Genomic DNA, 16198 nt, shown 5'->3' on the forward strand with positions numbered 1-16198 from the left:
TGATAAAATCGAATCAAGTGAGTGTAGCAACAGTTTAAAAGCACAGCAGATATCCTTAGAGACGACGTAGGGTATCGGCGAGTTTCTTAGTCTGTCAGTCCTACATTTGACATGTCGATATTTATCTCCATGAAAAATGGAGATATAGTTTTGGGTGTGTCTGTGTGTCTGTGTGTCCGGATTTCTGTAGTGAGAATATCTCAAGAACATCTAAATGGATTACGATGATATTTGTGGGTAGGTGTCAAAGGTCAAGGTCAATTTTGGGCCCCTGGTATGAGACCTTGGTACTGCAGCAGAAGTTTTTTTTTAAATCTTTTGAACAGGATGTGCTATGGTCTTGATTTTTGGATGGGAGATAGCTTGTGACATAAGCGATATGTCACAAGTACCATAATTAATCGATGTGGTAAATGATTGGACAATCCCAAGCAGTGACCCGGGAGTGACGGTAACTCCTTCGATCTTTGCTCACCTAAGGTTTAGTTTTGGCATGTTGGGTGAAGGTAATATATAGAAAAATACATAGTTAAAAAGAATTAAAACGGTGGCTTCAATGCCGAGCTCCAGCATGAGAATGACTGACATAAATGCTCAGGTATTGTTTATATAACTTGCTAAGCGGAGAACAATGGGGGGCGGAGAAATGAAGCGCATATCAAAGGAGCAGGTTCGCGCCAAAAATTAGCTCCACTTCAATGGAGCGACCCAAAAAAATCTAATCCCCGCCTACAAAGGCGTAAACCAATCAGCTATTATTGCCAGTAGTGAAATGGGTGATTGACATTGATTTCCTCATCAATATGCATGATTTGTGAGTTAGGATTTTTTGGGGTCGTTTTGACCACCGCGAACATAGTGACCAGCGTAAGTTATTTACAGGTGTACATAACTAAGTATAGATTATGCAAATGTGGAAGTCATTTACATAATCAGACTTCATAGAGATATGAGGTCTCCGAACTCTTGTTGTCACGGTTTCAGGTGGGTCTGTTGTGATAGTCCGATCCTTTTGGTGGCATGAATTGACGGTCTGTGAATTTCCAAGTAAGGTCCAAACTTTAAACACAGCTCTCTCCCGCGGTCTGACAGCAATGGGATGTTAAAGTTCTTCCTGGCTTGTTCGTAGTTAGTGAACCGCCTCTATACCATAGAGTTGGAGGCTATGGTTTCTGAACCTCTCTCAGGCGGCTCAGTCAGCAGTCTCTTCCTTTTTATAGGTGCGTCCGCTGGAAATGTAAAACAACAGGGAACAAACAAACAAACTATTGAATAAAACAAACGGAACTTCAGTATACAAGAAACTTACCAGCAAGAGGCCCGCTGCTTTGTCTTTGCTCACTGTGTTTGTGTGCATTCCGGCGCGTAAGTTGAGTTGTCTTCACCAAACACACACCTCCCACTCCGACGCTGGCAACTTCAGATCGATGTTAGGCGGCCAAAACGGAGCGAAAATTAACCACTTTATTTAAACTCAATACAGCTCCAATGACTGCAAGCAAAGTTTAGAAATGAATGTTTGTGGCTACCTCATCAGATAGCCCTGTATAGCCGACTGGTCATGGAAGCACCTCCTTGCAGAACGTTCTCCATTCCGATACCCATTCTCATCAAGTTCTACTCACTCACAGGACGGAGTCACACCACTGTTCATAGCAACCGTGAATGGACATGTGGAAGTTGTGCAGCAGTTACTGAATGCTGGAGCAAAGTCAGACAAGGCCAATAAGGTAATATGTATAAAAAATATATAGTTGGACGAGTAACGTAACAATTATCATTGTTATCTAATTAGTAATCAATTTGTTGTACCCTTGCAACAAGTAGAGTTTGATTTGCGGCATTGCATCTGATAAGTCCATTCATGTTTATTCACATAAATTTCTGCTTTTAACAGGACGGACTCACACCACTGTTGGTAGCAGCCACTAGGGGACACGTGGAAGTTGTGCAGCAGCTGCTAAAGTCTGGAGTAGAACTGAACAAGGTGAGAGTTTTCAACGAGATTACATTAGTTCTTTAGATTTTCCGGTTGTACAAAATGTGCTCCTTTCTGACACTCATTCTCATCAAGTTCTACTCACTCACAGGACGGACTCACAGCACTGTTCATAGCAGTCCAGAAAGGACATGTAGAAGTTGTGCAGCAGCTGCTGAAGGCTGGAGCAGAGGTGGACAAGGCTATGCAGGTAAGATAGTTTAAAATGAGATTACATTAGTCCTTTAGATTTTCTGGCTGTACATAGTGTACTACATTCCGATACTCATTCTCATCGAGTTCTAATCACGCACAGAACGAAGCCACTCCACTATCCATAGCAGCCTATTATGGACATGTAGAAGTTGTGCAGCAGCTGCTGAAGGCTGGAGCAGAAGTGGACAAGGTTGTACAGGTAGGACAGTTAAAAATTCTATTACATTCGTCCTTTACACTTGTCGGTTGTACATAACGTGCTCCTTTCCGATACCCATTCTTATCAAGCTCTACTCACTCACAGGACGGACTCACAGCACTGTACATAGCAGCCCAGAAGGGACATGTAGAAGTTGTGCAGCAGCTGCTTAAGTCTGGAGCAGAAGTGAACAAGGCTGAACAAGTAAGAAAGATAAACCAATAAAATCTAACACGGACAGTCTGATACTCTTAGTCATCTACGTTGTATAGAATTTGTATAGAAAACTAGCTTTTGTCCATTCATTAGTCATATAATGTCGTACTTAAGATTGCCCCCCTCTTAAGAAAAGTTGATACGGTAACTGTGTCAGAGGGAGACAATCGTTTATTTTCATCACATTTCGCCCTCCACACAGGATGGAACTACTCCACTGTCCATGGCAGCCCAGAATGGACATGTGGAAGTTGTGCAGCAGCTGCTGAAGGCTGGGGCAGAAGTGGAGAAGGCTAATGAGGTAAGATACATCTTGATCTTGATCTTGATCATGATTGAATACTGGACAACGCCCCTCAGTTGGAGCAAAGCGTCCAGGGAGAGTGCTGCGCCTTAATGTCCCCTGAGGCGTCGGAGAACTGCCTCCTTGAACTTTGGGGCGTCTGTGATCTCCGTGACCTCGTATGGTAGAGAGTTCCAATCTCTCACGGCTTGTGGAAAGAATGAATGTCTGTAGCAGTCTTTGTGAAAAGGTAGAGTCTTGTAAGAATTTGGGTTTGAGTGTCGCGATTGGCGCGGTACAGGCTTTAGATGAGTTTCGACCGGTAGGGCTACTTTATGGTGTCTTGCTTTCTGTAAAATTGTTAATCTATTTGCTGTCCTTCTGTTGCGTAAAGTGTCCCACCCCAAATCAGAGACAAGTTTAGTGACACTGTCATATCTATGATACGAATTTGTGACAAATCTGGCCGCTCGTTTTTGGACGGACTCTAACTTAGCAATGTGCTCTTTGTGGTATGGATCCCAGGCAGCGCTGGAATACTCTAAATGTGGTCTAACAAGGGATGTGTATGCATTTGTTTTGACTAATTTGGGGCAGTTGTAAAGATTGCGTCTCACAAAGCCTAACGTCTTGTTAGCCTTGGAAGCAATGTACTGTATGTGTTGTGACCAAGAGAGCTGGTTATTGAGCGTGACTCCTAAGTATTTGTGGTTGTTAGTCTCGGCTAGGACATGACTTCCTAGTTTGTAGTCATAGAGTTTAGGTTTACGTTTGTGGGTATAACGCATAACAAAACATTTGTCCGGGTGTAATTTCATCTGCCATGTGTTTTGCCATGTATCTAATGTGTTGATGTCCTCTTGTAAGAGGATGTGATCTCTGTCACTGTTTATCTCCCTGTAGATGACACAGTCATCCGCAAAGAGACGGATGTTAGAGTTGAGGTTGTCAGCTAGGTCATTGATATACACTAAGAACAGTAGTGGTCCGAGCACGGTACCCTGGGGCACTCCAGAGACTACCTCCGCCCACTCTGAGTGCTCTCCCCCAACTACCACTCTTTGTTTACGATTTTTGAGAAAATTAGAGATCCAGTGATGTACCTTACCCCTAATACCATAATTTTGGAGTTTTAGGAGTAAGCGGTCATGAGGTACCTTGTCGAAAGCTTTTGCGAAGTCGGTTATAATCATGTCTGTTTGCGACCTGGTATCTAGAGAAAGGGCTAAGTCAGTTGTAGTTAAAATAAGTTGGGTTTCACATGAACGCTTTTTCCTAAACCCATGTTGCTTGTCAGATAATATAGAGTATTTGTCAAAATGATCCATCATCTGTGATTGCACTATGTGCTCCATAACCTTACTACAAACACATGTGAGAGAAACAGGACGGTAATTTGCAGGATCAGTCCTGTCCCCCTTTTTAAAGATGGGAGAGATATTGGCATGTAGCCATGGGGAAGGGATTTCACCAGTTTCAAGTGATTTCTGACAAATAATAGTCAGAGCAGGGGCTAACTCAGCAGCTGCTAGTTTGAGGATCCTTGGTAGGCCGTCTGGTCCACCTGCTTTGTGCGGATTCAGATCTTTCAGGAGTTTGGTAACTCCATTTACATTGATGGAAAAGTCAGGCATAGTGGGGATAGAACTACGAGGGAGGTGGGGCATGTGTTCCTCCTCTCGTGTAAAGACAGAGCTGAATTGGTTGTTAAGGATGTTAGCTTTGTTTCTGTTATCTGTTTCTAGCTTTCCTTTCTGCTTAAGACTAGGGATCCCAGTTGTATCCTGTTTTAAGTGTTTGATGTGCGACCAAAACTTCTTGGGGGAATCAGAACATATAGAATTTACATATTTACGGTAGATTTGTCTGGTAGTCTTTTTTGCTCGTTTCCGAATAGTACCCTATCCGCAGTGACCCCAGGCGAATCTCCGGAAGAAGGTTAAGGTATGGGCAAAAAAGTCCGGAGTGTCGACCGAAGGGTCACTGAACGGTCTACGAGCAGAGAATGGAAAAAAGGGCGGGAGGGCGGGTGTTTTAGTGCCCTTACTTCCCCAAACGTCCCACGTCTCTTGTGCAACACATCCACGGCAACGGGGACGGTCTGACAAAAGCTACACCAATCTTCTTGTCCGCGGCTGGATTAGCGAATGTTCGGTGGGCTGCCCTCAACTCATCCAACATCTTCTTCTTCTTCGCCGCATCCCAGCTACCTCCAAAGCGGGCTACCACAGCTTTCCAATTCCCGCTATCCAGTGTCTTACCAAAAGAATCTTACTTCATCCAAACCCCGCCAGACATTCTAGATCATTTGCCGCCCTATCTCTTTTCCCTTTTGGAACCGAGTTCAAAGCCATCCGCGGTAGAAGTATACCAGGCCTAGCCACCTCTCCCGCGCTTGACGAACGCAACAATAGACCCCTCTCCATGTTCCTAGTTCAAGATGTGTTGTTACCATCTCCAGGATGGTGTCAAGCTCTTGATGTCGCTTGACAAGTTTCTAAACCGTACGAAACCTCACAAAGTTCAGACGCATTATGGATTCAATTTAGTTCCCAGCTTCATAGGCCTGTCTTTCCATACCCTCTTCATATCTTTATACCATCCACTTAAAATCATACACCCTCAAGTCACTTCCGTCCATGTCCCTCTACTTCTATAAAGCTCCCCAGCTACCTCCGTCCGACCTCTCCGGCGTAGCTCGGCCAACATATGGGAATGAAAGGCGCAGGGCGTATAAAAGGTTCTATGCACAGGTGAGGATGTACAGGTGGTTAATGAGAGCACGTGGACTGCTCCCGACCAGGTGTCGCCTCTTAACGACGCGAAACCCGGTCAGAAGCAATCATGTGCCTCATTTGGAATAGTACCCTATCCGCAGTGACCCCAGGCGAATCTCCGGAAGAAGGTTAAGGTATGGGCAAAAAAGTCCTCCGTGGTCCCACCTCCATGCGCACCATCTCGGGCTTGTTTCATCACTTAAAGCTTTCCAAATCTTACCCACGTCTTGACTTCCACACCTTTCAACTTTCCTCAAACCTCAAACCTTTTCCCCACACCTCATTACTTTCCCCAAACCTCAACACTTTCCCATACCTAAACCAGCTATTATCGCAGACTCCGAAGTTGTCTTTATTTCCTTTCGCTGTCCACAAAAGCACGTCACCGCCTCCCTGTCTAGCACTACATTTAAACTCGTCTTACTGATATCTTCACCGACAACACTCTCTCGGATTGTGCATATGTACTAGTTCTCACTCATGAGACAAAGCCACCGTCCAAACTTCTTTTTTTGGGGGGGTTTTATCACACTTGTGGGCGGAAAAAACGACGCATCACAGTACCTATCTTTCACGTCCTGCGTTCAACAAACGCCAGGTTGAGCTTCCGTTAACCCTCACCAAAGTTAATTATAACGGTTTGCCCACGCACTGACGAGAGCACCTCTTGTCTAGGAGAACCCAAACAATTCTGCTTACAATCCCAACGAAAAGTCGTTATGAAGTCAGTTTTCCTACGAACATGGGCACTGTCTGTCCGGGGTGATAACCTGCCTTTCATATGGATCTTCTCTTGCAGTTTTTGCAGTCACCGGGTCGCTGTAATACCCAATCCCCATCCTGAGTGGAAGTTGATGGCAAAATTCCATACCAAACCATCTGACATTGCCAATTACTTTACCAACAACTAGTATTATATTGACAAAAACAAAACTTACAGAACAGATATTGATCTTCCAAATCCAACTGTGACTGAACTGAATTGATCAACACGACGTGATCACCGGATTGGACGGACGCGCGAGTTACGCTCTCTACAAATGTTGTAATTTGCCGCTTTTTGAGGTCGAATTGAGTCCGGAATTCGGGTGTATTTAGTTTCTAACGTTGTTTTTGTCTAGTTGTAAACTTTATAGATCTTAAACGAACGTTTTAGTTTAGTTTTGTGAAGTTCTGTCTCTGAGTGGCTTTCGTCGGGCACCAAGCGTCCAAAATGGCGACTGCGGCGTCCCCCACCCCAAGCCGGATCTACGAACTGCTACAACTGCCAGAGTCGACAACATTCTCCGATGTACATGAATCTTACGCCACATACATCCAGGACTACACCAGGGAGCGAGAAGCTACGAAGAAGTTAAAACCTGCTGAGAGAAAAGCCTACATGTACAGGAAAAGCGGTGCCGAGCTCAGGGAGGTAAGCGCGGCGTTCCTCTCACTTTTCGAGACGCACCTGGGTACAACTTCTGACTGTCTTCGCGGCCCCGAACGCTACTCTGTAACTCACAACATTTCATGCATCACCGTTAATATACCTGGTGAGTCAGTCTCGTCTTGGAAGTCAGTTTGTGGAGCGTATTATGGCGTAGACGGGATAGATAGGGGTCCGAATGGTGTGCAGTACAGCACCACTTTCACTGACGCTGACACACGGATCGGAACAGAACTCGGCTCTCTGCACATTACGGTGTATAAGAACAAGCTTCTAGTGCAAGGAACAAGCTACCTGCTGTGGTTCCTATCGCATTATAACATTCTACAAGGTATGGTGCTGTCGGACATGACCGAGAAGAGTGCTGATGTTACCCCAGTTTGCACCACCAGTGAGCTCCAACCCCCCATCGAAGAAACAATCTGCGCCGTGTGTAACAAACGTGAAGTAGAAGGGGACGAGTTTGTGGGCTGTAGCACTTGTTCTAGTTGGACCCATTTTGATTGTACTGGACTCGACGACGCTACTAAATCAACTTTGAGAAACACTGACGAGAAATACTATTGTATTAACTGCCATGTCCCACGGGTCGCTACATGCACAATAATGTTGTCTGATCCACCAATTAACACTGACTCAACCACAGCAGGGAAAACAATGACAGCGCGTAAGACCAATCTTGACCACAGTTCAAATGCAGATGTGAACACCGTCAGAACAAAGGCCGTACAAAGTAGCACCTCTGAAACAAAGGAAGACCAGTATTCGGCAGCTCTCCACGAGAAAATTGAAACGCTACAAAGGGCCGTCATGGAGCTAGAGTCAAGCCTGGCCAGTTCAAAGTTGCAAGCCAATGTGTTTGAGACAAGTGTATCCGGACATCTGGACGTCATGAGAAAGGAAATGGAGTCTGCTAAGTGCACGTGCAGCAGCAAAATTGACGACACAGCATCCAGGAAGCTTCGAGAAGAAAACGGAAAACTGCGGAGCAGGGTCCAGCACCTGGAACAAGAGTTTTCCTCACTCAAAACTACTTCATTGACTTTGAAATCAGAACTAGATGACATGAAACTCTCACAGAGTCTGTTAAAGGTTAAAGTGGGTAACGTCAAGGATCTCATCAAGTCTTCGGAACACGTCAGTCACCCCAAGCCAGCTCCAAGAAAGGAAGCAGTCATAAGTGAAAACAACCCCGAAGTACCTGTCCTAGAGTACACTTTGACAACTTCAAACCGCTTTGATGTGTTAAACCAAGAAGAGTCTGAGAGAACCTCCGAAAGCTCAGTCGAAGAGGCAGTTGAAGTCTTGGCTGAAGTTAGATCTCCAAAAGTGCATGCCGCCACCCGCACAGTAAATGACGAAACGTCATCAGTTTCCAGACAGGAAGGTCAAGGGCGGAAAAGGGTTGTTTTGATTGGTGACTCAAACGCACAGAAGTTAAAGCCTAACCTTTTGTGCCCCACAGCAGACACCTCCAAGCCATACTGGTGCCCTAACCTGTTCTCGGCCCCCACAGTGCTAGAGGATATATCTAATGAAGGCATCACTCCACAAACAGTCATCCTTCATTTAGGTACGAACGATGTAATGGCCAAGACAAAGGACACCGTTATAACAGAGTTTGAGGTTACCGTCAGCACAGCACAGTCGCTCTTCCCTCAGGCGGAAGTGGTTATCTCCGCTGTTCCGCCTAGAAGAAACGCCAAGTACCGTCCAAATGTCAACGAAGACATCTCAGCTATAAACCTACATCTGCAGAAGATGTGTGATACAAACAAACAACTGGTCTATGTCAACCACCCACAGCTATGGAAAGGCACCGATGACTACAATGCCCACATGTACGAACCTGACGGGTACCACCTGAGTGGGGACGGAGTCAGAACCATGGCTTATAACCTTAAAAAACATGCATCCAAGGCTCTCGGGCTTCCACCATTGCGGAACCACGGAACCTCACCTCGGCGCCAAGGTCACAGAAACGCCAGTAACGCGTATCGAGGAAACAATACTCCATCCTCTCAAAGCAAAGGTAGGAAGCCCCAGCGGAACATGTTCGACGAGCAAGGAAGCCGTACGACGCTGGCGCCAGATCGACCCGGTCTGCCCCAACACCAAAGTTCTGTCGGTCTAGCCAAACCGCCCGCACCTCCTCCCAGGAATTCGTACTACAACCAGCCCAGGGCACCAAAAGGCGCGCCCACGAGCCTACCTGGTCAGGACAGAGGTCCGCAGTGGGGAAACTTCTCACCAGGACCAGCCAGCGCCCCTTACAACAGACAGGGTAACTTCGCCCCACCCACGCTACCTGACGGACCGCCTGCTCCTGCCCCACCTTTCTTCCCTAACCGGCCCCGGCAGATGCCACCGGCGCCGTGGTTCCAGGAGTGGCCTTCTCCAGCTGAGGCGTACGGCATGCCCCCAGTCGGCTTCGGACAGCACCGTTGGATAGGATCTCCACCCTTCCCTTACTTCCACATGGACAGGGGCTGGTATGGACACCCCCCAGACCCGTCTTTCGGACTCAGTGACAGACCTCATGGATCCCGCTGATCATGTGCATCCCTCATAAGAGCAAACAGACTAAGGAGTGCCGCAGAAATGACTTTCCTAGTAGCAGTAGAAACTTTGGCATATCCTTTGGTTTCTGGAACATACATGGATTAGGTAGTAAATTAGATGATAGAGATTTCATTAGTCAGATTGAAGGGTTCGACTTCTTTTCCTTATCCGAAACCTGGCATACCGGTGAGTTGTCCTTTCCTAATTTCCTTTATTTCAGTAGTCATAGAACCAAATCAAAGAAAGCTAAGCGTAATTCGGGTGGTTTAATATTTATGTACAAAAAGCAATATAGATACCTAGTCACTAGATTGAATAGTAAAAGTGAAGACATCCTTTGGGTTAAAATAGACAGACAATTATTCAACCACGATAAGGATATATATTTAGCGTCTGTATATATCAGCCCGAAAGGCTCTACCATTCATTCCAACAGAACATACGATATTTTTGATATACTCGAGGAAGAGATTGCATATTTTAGCGACCTTGGAGAAATATTAGTAGGTGGCGATTTCAACGCCCGAGTAGGGACGTTACCAGACTATATTGTAAACGACACCCCTTTAGACATGCAAATTCTTCCTACGAACTACGATTTTGACCACCCCCTTCCCAGAAACAACATGGATGAAGGGCAACCAACAGTTTTCGGTAAAAACCTAATTGACCTTTGCATTACTAGTAAATTAAGAATACTGAACGGAAGAACACCAGGCGATCTACTCGGCAAACCCACCTGTTTCCAGCCTAAGGGCTGCAGTGTAGTGGACTATATACTGGCGAGTGAATCCATTGTTCTCCGCAAAGCTCCCTTCTTCCATGTACACTCATTATCCCCATTATCTGACCACTGCAAACTTTCCCTAATGTTAGAAGGAACTCCCATAGCTTACCAAAAGAAGAAAACTGAACTCAGAACCAGTCCTTACCGCAAATTTGTCTGGAGCACTGACTCAAAAGAGAAATTTATGGAAACGCTTAATTCGGCATCATTTTTATCTAGCATGAGTTCTTTCATCCGCAAAAGCTACGAACCAACTCCAGAGTCGTTAGAGCTAGCACTTCACGACTTTGTCACCCCGATAAGGGAAGCCGGTCAAAAGTCCCTGTCCATACGCTGCACTAAAGCAAAAAGACAGCGCTGCCCGAAACAACTAAATAAGAAAAAATGGTTCAACCAGACTTGCGCATCAGCTAAAAACAAGCTTCAAAACATTTGCAAATTAATTTCTAAAAATCCCAGAGACCCTCATATAAGAGGCTCCTACTTCATCCAGAAAAAACAGTACACTAGACTTATTCGTAGAACAAAGAAAGACTACAGAAACAATATCTTAAACCAAATGAACTCGTTCTCGGGGGCCAACCCTTCAGCATTTTGGTCATTACTAAAAGAATACAAATCTAAAGATCAAACACGCAACCACGAAATAATCTCCGACGAAAGTCTACATTCCCATTTTAGTAGCCTTTACGGCGAGGATTCCACCACTAACCTGCCTGAATTACCTAATAGTTTTGAAATGCAAGTACAAAGAGAGCTATTAAAACTAGAAGACAAGCTTCAAAATACACAATGTAATTCATTGAATGAACCAATTAAAAAAGACGAAGTTAAACAAGCTATTTCTAACCTGAAAAACGGCAAAGCTTCGGGTGGTGACCTCATTCGTAATGAAATGTTAAAATGTTCGCCACATATTATCATAGAACCGCTTACGAAACTTTTTAACTTATTCTTATCTGCTGGTTACTTTCCCCAAGACTGGTGTACCAGCCACATTGTTGCTATTCATAAAGGCGGGGCAAAAGACGACGCTGGCAACTATAGAGGAATTTCGGTCACTAGTTGCCTTTCCAAGTTGTTTACATCAATACTAAACACACGCCTAACCACATTTCTAGACGAAAATAATCTAATCTCCCCAAACCAAGCCGGCTTTAGAAAAGGATTTGGCACGAATGATAACTTATTTGTCTTGGACTCCTTGCTAAGCAAACACCTTTCCGAAAACAAACGCATTTATTCATGTTTTATCGACTTTAAAAAAGCCTTCGACTCCGTTTGGAGAGAGGGACTCCGTTTTAAACTGCTAAACTCGGGAATAGGGGGTAACTTTTACAAGCTTATTAAATGTATGTACACTAAACCTCAGACGTGTGTAAAAACCGAGTCCGGTCTAACGCCTCCATTTGTGACCAAAAAAGGTGTTAGACAAGGCTGCAATCTAAGTCCTACATTGTTCAACCTATTTATTAATGACCTCGTTCATGTACTTGATAATGCCGAATGTGAACCACCATCTCTACATAATTTATTTGTATCGTGCTTGTTATATGCAGACGATGTCGTTATACTTTCTGAATCAGATAAAGGGTTGCAATGCGCGCTCAACAGACTAAGCGCCTTTTGCAAAAAATGGAAACTCCAAGTTAACCTAAAGAAAACTAAAGTTATAATCTTCAACAAATCTGGCCGATCCTTCCGAAACCAAACATTCGTATTCGATCAAGACACTCTGGACATAGTACCTTCTTACTGCTATCTAGGCCTGACTATTACATCGTCGGGAAGCTTCTCCCTGGCCAAAAAACAACTTTCACTCAGAGCTCGTAAAGCTATGTATAGTTTGAAATCTCTCATTCGCTCTTCCGTTTCGCCAAAATGCTTGCTAAGAATATTTGATTCCTGTATAAAACCGATTCTCCTATATGGATGTGAAATTTGGGGCACGGAGTCTATAAATGACAACTCTCCAATTGAAGCTTCGCATCACCGCTTTTGTAAGAATATACTTGGAGTTTCCAGAAATTGTAGTAATTTGGCATCTAGAGCGGAGCTTGGTAGATTTCCTTTAGACTTAGATATATCCGTGCGTGTTATTCGTTACTGGCTACGCTTATTACAAATGGATCCTCATAGACATTTATTACAAGCTGATGCCCTTTTGTATCAACATAGATCTATTTCTAATGGTCGTAGGAGAACTTTGTTACAACGAGTCAAAGAAATTTTAGATGGTAGTGGTCTTTCCTACCTGTTCTATTCATGTAACTCACTTAGTGATATCAGATCTATATGTACCATGATAAGATCTAGAATCTCTGATATGTTTATCCAAACCTCTCGTCATAACTTAAGCACTGATACCGGTAAGCTAAGGTTTTACAAGACTTGTAAATCAGCACATACTATGGAAAAATACTTAGAATTAGATAATTTTGATCTACGCTCCGCAATCAGCAAAATTAGAATTAGTGCCCACCCTCTCGAAATTGAGAGAGGGCGGTACAAGAAGCTACCTGTATGTAAAAGAACGTGTAAGCAGTGCCCGTCAAACATGGTGGAAGACGAAACACACTTTATGTCAAACTGTTCTTTCTATGATCACGAAAGAAAGGAGCTGTTTGAAGAGGCCACCAAATTCCATCCAAACTTCTTAACATTCACCGACAAAAAGAAAACAATTCTCCTTCTAACTTCACAAAACCCACACATAATAGAAAAGGTGGGATGTTTCGTCTTCCACTGTCTTCGAAAAAGGAGTCGAACCCAATAGCCCAGGACCTAGAGTTAGCTTTTACTTGTTTTAGACTAGAGTAGACACCTTTGATATTGTTTTTACCTTGTCTGAATTCATGTCACCTGCAATTAGCCCACGGGCAAGAATTTGCAATAAACTTTACATATATCTGGAGGCCTACCTAAATACCATCACATATTCCATTCGACTTTGTAAGAACGTGCCAGCTGACAACCTTCAAGCAGAAGCTCTCTTGTGCCAAATGGATTTAGAAGCATCTGGTGCTAAATGTTGGGCTTCTGGTGTACGCAACTCTCTGGAGAAAATGTGGCTATGCTTTCGTCTGGCAAAAACGCCAAGTCAACAGTCTCAAGTACACCTCAAATTATTTCACTAATCTATCAGGGCTGAAAGGATATTTATTTCCCGACCTTTCTATCTGAAATCCACAACAATAAAAGAGCTGCGACTACGAAAAATAAACTACGAACATGCCGATTATTAAAACAATCTTATAACGAAGAAGAATATCTTAATATTACCAATTTATGCCACGGATCTACCATCACAAAACTAAGAATCAGTCGTCACAAATTACGAATCTAATCAGGAAGAAATAACCACAGTCCTCTAGAGCAAAGAAACTGCCTTTTTTTTTTTAGTTTAGGTAAAGTAGAAGATGAAGTACAATTTACTGTGGAATGTCCGTTGTATGATAGCAATAGGAGCAACCTATTTGACTATGTGTCAAGTAAATATCCCCACTTCATACACTTGAACGACAAGGAGAACTTTTATTCCTGACAGCTTTTGATAAACCAACTCTAATTAACCATACAGCTAGCTACATTTATGCAATTACCAAGAAGCAAGAGGAAATCGACTGTACTAGAATAGATTAGATGCATATCTGCATATGTAGACGTGTGTGATTGTTTCCATTGCTGCATATATATATAACCGTTACCATATGACCTGTACTTAGCCCAGTGGGGCAAAATGTGCCATAAAATTCTTCATTCAATTATTTAACATAAAGAATGCCATCTGAAATTAATTCAAGACAATTAGTATAGATGGCATTCTGGGGCTGCTGACTGACATACCTATACCAACATCATGCGCTGTGGACCATATGGAAAACAGATTAATGAGATTGCCATATTTGTATATAGCCGCACCTGTGCACCCCATTGTCAATCAGTCACTTATCCCTGGCCTTTTCCCCAGTCAATGGAGAGACACAAAAGTACGCCCCCTCCCTAAGAATTCCAGAACGCGACTGACTGGAAAAAACAGCCGGCCAACCAGCCTACTTTCAGTGTTGAGGTGCGAGCAAAGTGTTCGAAAGAGTTGTTCATGATTTTGCGCTATTCAAACTTAAACGATATTGTGTCAACTGCATAACCCGCTTACCATCCTAATCGCTCGACCACATCTGCCTTGGTTAATATGAGAGATGACTGGCTGTCAGTCATGGAAAGAGGGGAGCTTGTTGGAGTTGAATATACAAATTTAGCGCTGCGTTTGATCTTGTTGCTGACAGTACTCTCCTTGTCGCGGCCAAACCTAACGTGTTATAAATCATGGCCGACGATTTGAACCCAGAAGGAAGATTATTACAAACAAACCAGAAGCCCACCCACTGAAAACCAAGCAGCGTCCTAGATTCTGGATGTATCGAGATGTGGTCGTAGCTCGACTTATCATCGCACTTCGTTTGAAACGTGTTTGGCCTAACATACTTGGTAACGTCGACCAACTTATCTAAGACAAACGGGCAATCCTTATAATGAATGAATTCAGATATCTCTGATCACAACACAAACGAGGCTTAGCCGGATCCACCGTTAAGAGCATTATTAGGTAGGGTGGTGCGCCTTCACCTACCTTCCCCCAAAATTTAGATTGCGCCCGTTTCCAGCCTATCCAATAATGGGAAGGAAGCAATAAACTTCACAAAAGATTTACAATACACGTTGTTAACAAACACTTGCGGCTCAGGAAAGTCTACCTTAATTCGATTTCCCCGAAACTTGCCTTTAAATGGAGTAATGAACTTGTACACGTCTACCCCTTTATTCACCCACTCTAAGAGCATATCCTTATCTGGATGGTCGGCCAAAATCAATTTCCACTCCGCAGTATGATGGCCTAATTGGCCTGCTATAAAAGAATTAGGGTCTGTAAACTTGACCATAGCTGTACTCGCTTGCACAGACCCCGACGCGATATCCTGCACACCTGGAGCACTAGGGTTGGAATCATCCCACGGCTGACCTCGGAAGTCGACAAATCGGAGTTGTCGCTGTTGCGCCCGCTGCGCCGCCGACTCAGGGTCGAACGGATCTTGATATTCCCAGTCAGGAAAAGACCAATCGCGTCTAGCAAGTTTCCGCTCACCGAACTGCTAGATAGCAAGAGAGGAAACCTTAACTCTCTTGAAAACTGTAACCATAAACAGCGACAACACTCGAGCCAACCAAGGTCAGCCCTGAGACGAACCTCAACCCTTGGTTAAGGGCCTACGTAAGTAGAGGGTTGTTAGTAACCCGGCGAAGTTCGAAACAGGATTGAGAGGAAGGACGAGGCCACGAATACACAAATGGTCACCTTAAAATTATTATGGAGAACTAAGACAGAACCGAAAAATTTTGTTGCACTGCTTTGCCAAAGATCGATTAGAGTTGCAACTCCAATACCACGCACCCATCCCGCTTCTAAAGCCTGAAGGGGTTATCAAGAACTGCACAGCCAAGGAATTCCTCTTACTTCCCCTTGCTCAGCTTAACTTCAACCGATGCCGGTAAACCGACCGTAACATGCACCGTTTTACGCAGAGACTTAGCTTCTTTAGTAAATGCCAATGGCAGTAAAAAACGAGAACGAAGATTTCTTCGTCCTCCTTAGGGCCAAGCGCTCCCAGGACCATTCTCCCTAGATTCGGATGATACTCATAACCAAACGTCTGATTCCATACCTTAAGTGTCCCAAAGATTCTAAACACCTGA

General features: G+C 44.1%; 1 protein-coding gene across 1 annotated transcript; it reads left to right on the plus strand.

The window, feature by feature from the left end:
* Window positions 1-556: 556 nt before the first annotated feature.
* On the plus strand, window positions 557-3080 carry LOC118418239 (ankyrin repeat domain-containing protein 29-like). The gene is made up of 8 exons (XM_035824083.1): window positions 557-598; window positions 1632-1730; window positions 1898-1987; window positions 2091-2189; window positions 2295-2393; window positions 2499-2597; window positions 2812-2910; window positions 2970-3080. Exons 1-8 carry the CDS (start codon window positions 557-559, stop codon window positions 3078-3080), a joined length of 738 nt encoding a protein of 245 aa, XP_035679976.1.
* The last annotated feature ends 13118 nt before the right edge of the window (window positions 3081-16198 follow it).

Source organism: Branchiostoma floridae, chromosome 6 (assembly GCF_000003815.2).
Source record: "Branchiostoma floridae strain S238N-H82 chromosome 6, Bfl_VNyyK, whole genome shotgun sequence".
NCBI classification, from domain to species: Eukaryota; Metazoa; Chordata; class Leptocardii; order Amphioxiformes; family Branchiostomatidae; genus Branchiostoma; species Branchiostoma floridae.

Bases quoted from the DNA above. Each gene is read 5' to 3' on its own strand.
- LOC118418239 (XM_035824083.1), top strand. From the start codon at position 557: ATGCCGAGCTCCAGCATGAGAATGACTGACATAAATGCTCAG. The intron at 1,988-2,090 runs GTGAGAGTTTTC...ACTCACTCACAG, and splicing joins CTGGAGTAGAACTGAACAAG to GACGGACTCACAGCACTGTT. The intron at 2,911-2,969 runs GTAAGATACATC...AACGCCCCTCAG, and splicing joins AAGTGGAGAAGGCTAATGAG to TTGGAGCAAAGCGTCCAGGG.